General features: G+C 38.5%; 1 protein-coding gene across 2 annotated transcripts in view; it reads left to right on the top strand.

The window, feature by feature from the left end:
• Positions 1 to 13666, top strand: part of NCAN (neurocan) — a 125199-nt gene that overhangs the window by 55754 nt on the left and 55779 nt on the right. For both annotated transcript variants that reach the window (XM_072155846.1, XM_072155855.1), the window contains exons 5-6: positions 504 to 631; positions 1116 to 1403. In XM_072155846.1, coding sequence (XP_072011947.1) covers positions 504 to 631; positions 1116 to 1403 — 416 coding nt within the window. The remainder of the gene's footprint in view (positions 1 to 503; positions 632 to 1115; positions 1404 to 13666) is intronic.

The following is a 13666-nucleotide window of genomic DNA, read 5'->3' as shown; positions in this document are numbered from 1 at the left end:
ATTTGATATAAACTAACATAATATACATGTGCCTATCGTACATTTAGCAGTTAAACAATTGCATAACACTGATCATTCATGCTAGAAGTAATCCAGTCCATAATACCCATTAGATCCTGAAGGCTGAGTAACAACTGTCCTTAAAGGGGATCAAACTGATAATTGCCCTAAAGTTAACTTCAGCTTCGGCATTGCCTTTAAACTTCCTGTATGAGGATTGGTTTCATGAGGAAGGATGTGTTGATATACCTTCCATGTAGTATTTTGTCCCCACACATCAAGAATACAGGGGACAAAGTGTAGCCACCAGATATACTGTAAATTGATCCTGTCCCTGAAAACAAGAATCTCCTGAATTTCCCTAATCATATTTAAATTAGCAACAACTTGTTGACTATTTACTTCCAAGGGATATTCCACAGACATTCCACCCCCTGCAAAATCACTGTTTCTAATAAAAACTCAAGCATTAATCCTTGATTTTATCTGTTTCCCTTCTATAGATACCCAATCAAAACACCCAGGCCTGGTTGCTATGGAGACAGAAATAATGTTCCCGGTGTCAGGACTTACGGAGAGCGAGAGCCTGAGGAAACCTATGATGTATACTGTTACACTGAGAGTCCCTTAGGTGGGTTCTTACTGTCTCAGAGGTACTTAGAAGCAGTAGTAAAATATCTACTTTTGTTATTGGCTACATTAATATTACCCTTTCTTCATCTCCAGTAGACTGGAGGCTTTAGGCTATATCATTCTCAATAAAGTCATCATATCAGGCTGCCTCTTGATATATCTAGCGGGCAGCTCTGCCAGCGGACAATTCTACGTCAGGTCCTACCTAGCGTAGAATTTTGTTTTAGCCTGCAGACTATCATCCCTGAATGTCCTCATAGCTAATATGCAGGTGTGGGACAGGAATGTGACATCCCACTTCACTGCAAGCCCCACCCCTTTACTTGGCATAGAGATGGCTTGAAGGGCAAAGTAGTCACGACTACTGGCAAGTCACTAGTAATTGTGATTATTTCAGGGCTTGTTCGCCAAAAAAACTAGTGAGAGCCTCATGATAAATGTCCCCCATAGTACTTATATGTTACTCTTCATGTTCACTGCAGGTGATGTCTATTATGTACCTGAAAGGAACTCACTGGAGGGTGCACGAAACTCCTGCTTGCTTGATGGAGGCTTGTTGGCTACAGTGGGTCAGCTGTATGCAGCTTGGAGAAAGGGTTTGGACCAGTGTGACCCAGGTTGGTTGGCTGACAGTAGTGTTCGCTATCCAATACGCAATCCACGAAAAAACTGCGGTGGGGAAGAACCAGGGGTTCGAACATTATATCAATACGCAAATCGAACTGGATTTCCTTATCCTGAGAGAAAGTTTGGGGCCTACTGCTATAAAGGTATTATTTACTACTATTTTATGTTTGAACATATAATGTATTTTATGAATTTTATAAATTGTTCATGCTCAGTCTTTACCAAATGAAATATTCTAATCTGTGATTTAATCCATGGATGTCTATTTTGTGGTTATATATTAAATATTAATTTATAAGCTGTTGCCTATTTATTCTGAACAGCATACATGTAAAAACACAGCAAAATAGCTTTTCTGTTATTTGCGGTATTGGGGGGGTTTTTGCCTTTGGTGTGGAAATGCACACAAACATGGGAATAACATGCTGACTTCAAGTACAGTAGATACTTTTATTGGTCGGATACAATTCTTTAAAGGGAACCTATTATCATGAAGGCCATTTTTATTGATGACAGGTTCCAAAAGAGCACGTAATACTCAATACAAATCATATTTTTGCTAGCCCTTTGTTTTTGTTTCTTTACAATAATTTGGTTGTTTGCATGGGTTTCCTCCGGGTCCTCTGGTTTCCTACCACACTCCAAAACATACTGGTAGGTTGTTGAGATTGTGAACCCTATGGGGACAGGGAACAATTTGACATGCTTTGTGCAGCGCTGTGTAATCTGTGTGCGCTATATAAATAAAGAATTATTATTATCCTACCTGCCAGAATCCTGTGCTGAGTCCCTGGCGGCATTTCAAACCTAATTGGTCCTCGGCTTTGAGCCGTTTTAAGCCGGGAGAGGTAGGAGTTAAGAGAGGATGTGGGAGCGGCTGGAGTATCAATGATGAAGGGAGAAGGGATGTAATTGAGCAGATGAGCATTTAGATTTGAAATGCCACATTTCCTCCAGGTAACATAATGTAAAGGATTTTAAAGAAGCAAAATGATTTAAAAGAAACCTGCCATCGGATCTACCTTATAGTTAGACATGGTTGCAGGTTCATCTATTGGATTGCAGCCAAATCCTTTTTTTACCCAATGCTTTAGTGCCCCAGAACTTTGTACAACTTTTATCTGATAAATATACAAATTTACCGAAGAGGAGGGCCGCAGTAGCTTCTTTGAATGCCTCCTACGCTCCTGTCTTTAGCTGCTGCGAGCTGTACACACGTCTGAAAAGCTGGAGTTCTATGCATGCGCAGTATGCTCCAGCTCTTAAGACAAGTGCAAGCAGTTGCAGCTGACGACAGGAGGGTAGAAGGGATTTAAAGAGAACTCGTCATGCAAAATAACCCCCTAATCTAAATATATTTTCATAAACTGCCATTAGAGAGCATTGCCTCTATCCCTTCATTGTCCCTCTACATGCCTGTAAACTTAAGCAATGAGGTCCTAAAGCTGTATGCAAATGACCTGTGAAATGTCCAATGAGTCATTAGCATATTCAAGCTGTCCAGCTTATTCATGAGTGGGAGGCACAGCCACACCCCCAGTGCATGACTGACAGTGCTTCATGTAATGGCTGCTCCATGTGCTTGCTGGTGGCCACGCCCCCTGCAGCCTGTGTGTGTATGTGTATGTGAAAGATACAACAGCTCCAGGATACAGCCATGTTATAGCAGAACATGTCAGGTACTTGTGTAGCTGATGTCTGTGTGTCACACATGTGTATTAGGAGGATGCAGCATGTCAGCAGATGCAGCACACACACTAGCAATGCTTTACTATACATCACACACAGACATGAGCAGGGGGAGGAGAGAGGAGGGGTAACAGGGGTGACATAACTGCCTCTGCCCATGTGACCAGCCTAATTTACATAATAAGAATAAATGATTTTATAATGATTAATGTATGACATAACTAGATAAAGGCTGGGATGGAATCCTTGTGAGCTGATCCAACAGGTAGTAGTGACAGGACTAGTGGCACAGACCTGATGACAGGTGTCCTTTAAAGAAGCTACTGGGAGTGTGGAGTAGCTGTAGCTCCTGCTCCAAGGTGTGGCTACTCCACATCCCAGTAGCCTCTTCAGATAAGATGCATATTTATCAAATAAAAGTTTTACAAAGTTTTGGGGCACTAAAGTATTAGGTAAAAAAAGAATTGGGCTTCAATCCAATAGATGAACCTGCTACCGGATCTACCTTATTATGTAGAAATATGCCCTCTGTCATGACAGATTCCCTTTAAGTTCATACATTCTTTAAGTATAAAGTATAAATGCAGAAAGGTCGGAGCAGGAGGAACCAGTGTATGCTGGTAATGGAAAAAATTTTAATTGGCGATCAAGAGAAGGCAAAGCCACTACATGAGACCTTCAGCTTTGTTTACACAATAGTAAAGTGTGCCATTGGGGTTTAAACAGTAATAAACTTGACTGGTTGAATGTAGTTATGATCCAAACGAATCTCAAATGTATATCTTAAGGAACTCGGTTCTGTTTTTGCTGTGGCCTTGTTTACACTTTTTAGAGATACACTAATGACTGGGACTGTAATGTTGTGCCAATGTTTTGCTTCAGAAAATTAGTGGTAGGGTATGGGAGGTTTGCCTCTGCGGGTCCCAGTGATGTGTTCGGCCATATGGTTGTGTAAGGACTAAGATACACTACATGGATTCACAGCTGATTTTCTGCCACAGCAAAATAGAGAAACAACACTAACTGCTGTAAATCTTGGGGTTTTTATAGATTTCCAGCTGCTTTTACTATAATAATAATAATCTTTATTTATATAGCGCCATCAAATTCCATAGCATTTTACATATCACAGGGGACATATACAAATATAATATTACATTACAGAGTATAAACACTCATATGGAATAATAGGAGTGAGGGCCCTGCTTGCAAGAGCTTACATTCTATGAGGCTGAAGGGGGTGACACAAGAGGTGATAGAGATTGTATAATGGTCCGGCCATTCTTTAAGGAATGGCTGGAACCCTATGTATCCACACAACTACATAGGGTTTTTATGCAGCATATGCATGTATTTATGCAACATTTAAAAGTACATCAATTCTACAAGAATTCTACATGTACTACAGCCTTAGTGTATTATGTCATGTATACACTATACACATATGATATATATATATATATATATATATATATATATACATATTAACTTTTGAAGAAAGAAATAACTGCATTGTATAATGTCTATGAACCAGGATAGAAATAAGAGGTTATTTTCATAGAGTACTGTAGAATGATGCACATAGACCATGGCAATTCTTTTGCTTCTTTGTTAGTGATAAGTATCTTCAGAGCCTTCTATTTTCAAGATGTAAAATTTCAAGTACTTTCAGTGAATATGTGCTCATTCGTACAGATTATAAGATACTTTGCACACAAATAGGCATGCCAAAGTCACATTGCATGTCAAGGTCACAAATAAACCATGGCGATAGCTTGAATACCACTTGTTTACTGAAGTTAAGGTATCACTGACAGAAATATTAAGGTTATAGTAACCTTGGCCACACCACTTATTGCAAATGTTGTGGTGTTGGAGGATTAGAATTTCTAAGATAAATGTGTAATATCCCGCATTCTCTTCAGGTGTGATATTTGCATGGCTGGGTCAAACTATTTTAGTACCCTAGGCAGCTAAGACAAAGCCCCCATTTATTAATATACTAACAGTGCAAGTATTAGTATTTTACCATACCAAATTCCAGTCATCTTGCCGCCTTCCACATAAGCATACCCCCATATATTTCTTTGTTCTCTGTTTATATTGTTCTAGTGTTGATGTCACTGACCTCAGCAGTTATATAGCAGTCCACAATCATTAGCATAATGTTAAAACTTGATTTTAGAGGGATGGAGACTATGGATAATAAATATAAGAAGATTACCACAGTCACACTGCCTGGTTTATCTGGTTTATCATGCTTGATTTTTATGGAAGATTTCCTTTAAGTATTAAAACATTAAAACGTTAATATATTTATAAATAACAACCTTTTAGATAATTTAAAATAATTGAGCAAGCAGTTGGTACGATCTTTTCAGTGCAAAGTCAGACAGAAAACTGGCGCAAATGCTTTAAAAAATGTGGTCAAATGTCAGTATAAAGTAGCTTCTTTTAGATAATAGTAGGTTGCTTGTCATCGGACATTAAATGGAGATAAAATGGAATTCAGCTTTTATGGTTCCTATAAAATTCCGTCTGGTAGATGAGCAAAATACTGGTGGTCATCAGAGCATAAACTCATAGACAGGTTGTTAGCACACCGGATTTCTCTAAATTATCTTCATCTTCATGTCATCTGTGTTAAATCTATCTTGTTTTTACTCCTTATCTTAGACATGAGCTGGAAAAAGTAGAATGTGACTGACGCACCAATCACTTGCTCTGTCATCCTCCTAGGGAATCACTTATTTCCGCCTATAATATAATTATCACATAGAAGAAAAGATGCTATAGCTATTTTCTCTTCACACTTTAAATTGAGTAATAGCAGAAAAAGACATAAATCATAGGTAGATATTTATTAAAATCAGCATTTTGAATGCTGGTCTTGATAAACCATCTACTTCTAGAGCCGTTAGCCCAATTTATGTCACATGCACCCCAAAGCAGTCCTTAAGAAGTTATATGGTTATCTTGAGTCTAGTACAGGAGTCGCAGTTAGAAATTAAAAAAAAATGTTTTGGTATCAATATGCTTCAGCACAAGCTATATTCATGCCGACAGCTTTATCGAGCTATGCACATGTGCAGTAGCCCCTTCAGTGCTGGGGGCTGCCATTATACGCTTGCATTGCGACCTCCAATGAGCCGAGGTCGAAGAAGCTGGCGACGTGAAGGAGCGTGGCAAGGAGGTGAGACAGCATAGGCAACTGGGTTTGTGGAGTAGCCTTTGCTCCCACAGCCTGGAGAGGCTACTCCATGCCCCTGTAGCCTCTGTTGAAATTTGCATATTACGGTAATTAAATAAAGTTTAGATCAGGTTAGGAAGTATTAAAGGATTAGGGAAATAGTTTAGTGTTAGAAGGAACCTACCATCGGATCCACTTGATAATGCAATTTTCAAACTGGACAGTAGGTTTCAAACAGTATACCACTATTTAGATAACACTACAGACCTCACGGAATTGGCTCAAGACCATTCTTACTGCAATAAATGCTTTTAAAGCATTTCAATAAATCCTAATACTAGACCTCAAACAAGATGACAGCCCTCATAACCATGGACAGAAAATCAAAGAAAAAAAATCTGGTGTAAACATATGGTCTTATAGGTGATGTTTCCTGTATTACAAGCTCCTTGTTGATGAGAAAATCAGTGGAATAAATGCAAATAAATCATTTGCTCATTGGTACATTTCAGTACCCAAGTTTTGGCACACCCTCTCTTTCCCAGTTCTCACTATCTATAGTAACTCAGATTTAATTTCAAATGCCGCAATATAAACACTACTTTGAATCAGTGATATCCCTCTCACATTTATCCCAGTTTGGACTTAAACGAAAATGGAGGGATAATTATCAGGAATGTATTAAAGCAAAACTGTTTTAGTTGCTAATGGCAACCAATCCAGGCTTGGCTTTTTGATTTTATAAACAACTGTGGAAAAATGAAAGCTGAGTTGCCAGGAGTAATTAGAACACTTTTGCATTCAGAGACTTTTTATAAATCTTCCCCAAATGTCTTAGTCTTTGCACCACTAAACTATGGGCTCCTTCAGGTAATATATGAAATATCCTTTCTAGTGGTCCCTGTTTTATTTTAAAATTTACCCATTTACTTATAAAAACGTTGGTCTCCAAAGTAACATGCAAATAAAATGAAAAAAGTAACTCAATAGCAAGTAGAACTATGGTTTCATTGTAAAGATAAGAATATCATCATCTTTCAAGACGCTACAGGCTTGTTGTTCTGTGACGTACAGATACAGAGGCAGTTTAAGACATAGCAGAATGAGAGCTGCAGATAAAGATCCAGTCCACAGCTGTGGCCAATGTGCGCCACAAAATTCTGCAACTAAAGGGGCTCCAGTGCCAATTTGGACTGTGCGACACATTTATTACTGTGACTCGTCAGAATTGTAGCTTACGTTTCATGTTAAAGGTGAACCAAAAAAAGGTTGGTGCACACTTTCCAAGCATTGCAGGGTGCATCAGATTAATGAAGACCGTGCGTATAATCTGGTGCACTCTGCACATTAGTGAGACAAACTGCACAAAGTTCACTACTTTTGATAAATGTCGGCCGATGTCCTTCACTGCCCATATCTCCAGTTTTGTTACTCCCAGAATAACAATCCCAATTTGTAAAATGGATGTCCAAAATAGAAAAGTCTGATGACACATTCCACATCTCGCTTCTGAAAGTGACTCATCTTAGACACAAGATTACTCTTTCTAGCTCATTTGTATATATCTTTTGAGGCAATTTTTTATAGTTAAGCAAGTGAGCTTTATTATATGGAGGAAATACTAGAAAGAATTTAGTGGGGTAAAAACTGGTGACCGTGTCCCTTTAAGTTGCCTGCCCATTCTAGCATCATCTAGATTTATATAAACATAAAGATAGGACATCCCCCAAAAATAAGACCTAGTACAATTTTGTTTAAACTTAGATATGTAAGGCTTCCCTTGAAAATAAAACCTAGTGGCAGTCATTGATGAAGGTCCCACCACCTCATACATTAGTATTAGTAGATCTTTTAGATGTTGCAAGAGGTTATGACAAAAGAATTCATGGGATAAAAACACTAACTGTTGCCATGCAAATGCAATACAGTCAGCTACCTGGACAAAAAGGGCTCATTTATGGAAAGTGCTATTGCTAAACATGAGAGATTGATTCCAATAGAAATGGAGTCACAAGAAAGCATGAAATTCATTTGGAATTTGGAAAGTTGTATGGATGTTAGAGAAGTTGAATTTTTTTGTTCAACAATAAATGTGAATTCTTGGTAATCCTATGAAAATAAGACCTAGTGCCTCTTTAGGAACAAAAATTAATATAAGACACTGTCTTATTTTCAGGAAAACATGGTATGTTTGGGTTGTCACCAGAGATCAAACTAGGAGACACTGGGCCTCATAACAAACTTCTGCACGAGACCCACTTCCCGTTAAAAAAATGTGTACTCATTTGCATACAAACATGTTTATACAATGACACACATTCATAGACTCACATATACACACATTTATATAATTCTATACACATATAAAGTTCTAAACTCATATACACACATACATACATGCATGCATACGCTCATACACATATAATTATGCATTCAGATATTAGTTTATACACTCACACATTCAGCATATACACATAATATACACACTCATACAGTATATATACACATCATATACATACATGCAGTTAATACACATCAAACACACCCATTTAGTATATACACACATACATCATACACTTAGACATACAGAATACACACACATCAATGATACACATACAAACAGTATAAACACACCATACAAGCATTCAGCATATGCATACATACTGCATATAAGTATAGCATATACACACATGCATACAGTATATACATACACCATACACACATACAGTGTATACACGCATATAAAGGATATACACAACATGTGCACACACTTACAGCAGCTACACACACAGAATATCCACATGCATACAGTATATGCACATAAAGCATATGTATATGCTAGCTTAGGTGTGTACTAGGGATGGTGTGCACTGTTATAAAATATGCTGTACAATAGTATGCATATAATGGTCCACATTCTCCATTCTTTAGTGTGGCAGGACAGGTGGCCGGGCCCCTTGAAAATTGTAGTTCCCATACAGTTACCACTGTAGTTACACCCCTGGATGCCATGTGACAAGTTACCCTATTTACCAATATGTGATTCGTTCTGTTTTTGTTGTAAAGGCATGCCTCACCTTGCAGTTATATCACCTGTCATGCTAACCTCAGTCCTGTCCTCAGTCCTCAGACCAAGATCAGGTTTCCCAATAGGTTCTCTGATCACAAATAATAATCTTCTGTTACAGTGACATTTTACGGTATATCTGTTTAGAACTGAGATCTTATACATGATTTACATCATGATAATGACATTCTGTCAATAATGACTTACTAAACTTTTCTGCACAATTTTCCCTGAAAACCTGAAACCTGCATAAGGATGAATACAAGCGAGCCTTCACAGTTCAGTAGCTCCTGGAGCTCCTAGGTATGATAAATACTGATAATGACAATTTAGTCCTATAAGAGCTTTATTACAAACAATCCTTCATCCTTATAGGGCCAGATATTTCCCAGCAGTAAAAGTCACAAAGCGTGAAAATGATACAGGGGCTTTAGAAGGTTACTTGTTGAGGGACGAATGAATTAGGATTGGTGAGAAAAATTGATTTGTGCAAATCAATACATTTGTCCTGACTAATCCTTTTCAATGGATATTTGATGGAAATCTTAATCAGATAAATAATTGTGACCTTATTGAAAGATACACCAGCATATGGAGCAGAAAAGGGGATTAGGTGCTGTGGATGTCTTCTGTGCGGTCTCAAATCTTTAGTCGTGGATATTAAAATAAAGCTGTAAATGAACTAAAACAAACCGCTAAGGGGAAGGAAAAAGACTGGTGCACACAGAATATCATCTGTGTAGGTTGTGAGCAAATTAACCACTTAAAGGGAACCTGTCAGCATAGTTATGCTACACTCTATAAAGTTGTAACAGACACCCTGATTACAATGGTGTGTCATTTCTGCTAGACTGTAGCATTGTTTTGGGGAAACTTGCAGCTCTTATACCAGTACAATCACCAGACTACTAGCTTAAAGAGCAATTTGTATGCAGTAAGTAATATACTATATGTATTCACAAAATTACACCTTCTCACATAAATGACATACCATTAACATCACCTTGTCATATCGTATTTAGAGAGGGCAGCAATACTACGCCAATGCTGGTGGCTTCCGTTTATACCAACCAAACACATTCCTGGACAGTCAATACAAATTATCTACTTATTTTCCTTAAAGGGGTGTCCCTATCTTAGTGTTTTAAGCTTATCCACAGGATATGCCATAAATGCTCGATAGATCTGGACCCCAGTTCTGGAAACTGCATCTTTCTCAAGAACAGGGATCCTCTGAACTATGGTTTCCTGCAGTGATTACATGAGCAGCTCTTTCCATTCACTTTCATACACCACATCCCAAATTATTTTGCAAATTATATTTATCTCTGATTTTCCTAAATGGTGGATGCAAATGACATACAGTATAATAAAAGTCATCACCTGTTAGAGTATAACTTGAATTTGATGGAACAAACCTCCCAATGATAACAGTATGTTCTGCAAAATTAATAAAAAAAATGCACAGTTCCAAATTATGACGCACAGCAGAGTTTCAAAACATCTTATAGGTTGTAACGGACCGAAAATGGTCATTTGTCGAATTTGCAGCATTAGGAGGTCGCATTCACTCAAATATAAAGCTATTTAAATCCAAAACATTCTAACAGGCCAAGTTACATGTGACATGTAACATTCTTTGATATCACCTTCACAATTCTTGCATCCATTGAAATTGTGAGTTTTGCATGACGTCAGAAGAGCCTCCCAGAGCTGCTGTTTTGATGTGAACTGCCTCCAACCCTCATAGATCTTTTGCTTGATACTTAAAGGACACCTGTCATCAGGTCTGTGTCACTTGTCCTGTCACTACTACCTGTTGGAGCAGCTCACAGGGATCCCATCCCAGCCTTTATCTAGTTATTTCATACATTATTCATTGTAAAATCATCTATTTTTTATCATGTAAATAAGGCTGGTCTGAGGCAGTGATGTCACCCCTGTTACCCCTCCCCTCTCCTCCCCCTGTTCATGTCTGTGTGTAATGTATAGTAAAGCATGGCTAGTATCTGTACTTTATCTGCTGACATGCTGCATCCTCCTAATATACAGGTGAGAGACACAGACATCAGCTACATATGAATCTGACATGTTCTGCTATATCATGGCTGCCTGGAGCTGCTGTATCTCTCCTAAACACACACACATGCACACACAGGCTGCAGGGGGCGTGGCCACCAGCACCAGGAAGCACATCATTATACAGCCTCACATCATTATACAGGCTGTCAGTCATGCACTGGGGGTGTGGCTGTGCCTCCCACTCATGAATAGAGTGGACAGCTTGAATATGCTAATGCTTCATTGGACATTTCACAGGTCATTTGCATACAGCTTTAGGACCTCATTGCTTAGGTGTACAGGCATGTAGAGGGACAATGAGGGGATAGAGGCAATGCTCTCTAATGGCAGTTTATGAAAATATATTTAGTTTAGGGGGGTGATTTTGCATGACGGGTTCTCTTTAAAGGTTCAGGGGTTGATGTCAGGGGAATATGGTGGCCACACCATGAGATTCTCTCCTTTTATATCCATAGTAGTCAATGACACAAAGATATTCTTTGCAGCATGAGATCGTACATTGTCATGCATGAAGATGATTTTGCGCCGGAAGGCACCATTCTTCTTTTTGTACCATGGAAAAAAGTGGTCAGTCAGAAACTATTTATACTTCTCCAAGGTCATTTTCACACCAGCTCTCTCCCCATGATTTCGGGCCAAAACATGACTCCACCACCTCCTTGCTGTTGTCGCAGCCTTGTTGGAACATAGTGGCCATCCACCCATCCTACTCCATCCATCTGGACCATACAGGGTTGTACGACACTCATCAGTATACAAGATGGTTTGAAAGTTAGTCTTCATGTATGTCTGGGCCCACTAGTTTGTAATGGCATTTTAGCAGCTGCTCTCTTCATCCGATGAACTTGCATGGCAGAAACCTTCCTCATTCTACCTTTATCTGCACAAACCTGTCTGTACTCAGAATCAGCCACAAATCTCTTCACAGTAAAATGATCACACTTAGGTTTTCGTGAAATACCTTGTCCAAGGCATTGCACTATTTGAAGAGAAGGCAGTCTTGTGAGGACAGCAGCCCCGGGATGAAGCCTTGCCCACTATGGCATTACGTAGACCGCCCCATCCAACCTAGGGGAGGAGTTGTAATGTTCAGAACATGCTTTTCAGAGGGGAAGCTGATGATAGAAACAAACACACAAAACAGAATAAATTAATTACACTGCAGTGGTGAGAGCAGCACAATATAAAAAAATTAAAAAATATTTGGAATTGAAAATGGCAAAGCTGCTCATTAATGACAGTGCCAATATTGGGTGAGCAACAACATATGCTGCATGCCGAGACATTACAAGGCATGCCCATGTGAATCCCAGCGCACCAGACAGAGTGAAAAGTGAATCAGGAAAATCAAAAACGCCAGAGCCAATAAATAGCCTGAGAAGTGTGCACAAGTGAGTGAAGAAAATTAGGAAAAATCTCTGAGTTTATACCTACCATATACATACCCTTTCATATACAATCTGGAGCTAATGTTCATCACCGCCTATCTAAACACACTGCCATATGACATATGCCATGATATAAGTTGGACATAGCCCTGAATCAGCAACCAATCTCTTCACAGTATGATGATCATGCTTAAGTTTTCTTGAAATATCTAATGTTTTCATACCTTGCCCAAGGCATTGCACTATTCGTGCTTTTCAGAAGCTGATATATCTTTTTTCTTTCCCATGTTACTTGAAACCTGCGGCCTGCTTAATAATGTGGAACAATCTTCTTAAAGGGGTATTCCCATTTCAACAAATTACTGTTATTGTTTGTATTATAAAAAGTTATACAATTTTCCAATATACTTTCTGTATCAATTCATGGATTTCTAGATCTCTGCTTGCTGTCCCTCTATAGAAAGCTTTTATTTTTACTACCATTAGACAGATATCTGACCATGGTCACACAGATGCAAAGCTTATCACCTAGAATAATCGGAGCTGTGTGATATAATGAGTGACCGTGGTCAGATTTCTGTCCACTGGATGTAAACATTGAAGCTTTCTATAAAATCACAGCAAGCAGAGATCTAGAAAACTGTTAGGAATTGATACAGAAAGTATATTTCGAAAATTGTATAACTTTTTATAATACAAACAATAACATTAATTTCCCGAAATGGCTAACTCCTTCAAGTAGTTTTCTTTAATTGGGCTCACCTGGAAAACTAATTAACACAGGTATCTGAGATTGATTTCAGTGATCCAAATAACCCTGAGACTCAATACCATACATGAGTTTCATTGAAAAAACAAAAATGACACTTAAATCCAATTTGCATAAAAAATGTGAAAACCTTCTTCAGTTTTCAATTCTGCCATCTAATGCCTGGTATATCAGGGCAATACAGATGTGCAAGTCTTATTTATGACATGCAACTTTTTAAA

Source organism: Engystomops pustulosus, chromosome 1 (genome assembly GCF_040894005.1).
Source record: "Engystomops pustulosus chromosome 1, aEngPut4.maternal, whole genome shotgun sequence".
NCBI classification, from domain to species: domain Eukaryota; kingdom Metazoa; phylum Chordata; class Amphibia; order Anura; family Leptodactylidae; genus Engystomops; species Engystomops pustulosus.
Note: the sequence above shows the minus strand (reverse complement) of the source record. Positions and strands in the feature narration are given on the sequence as shown.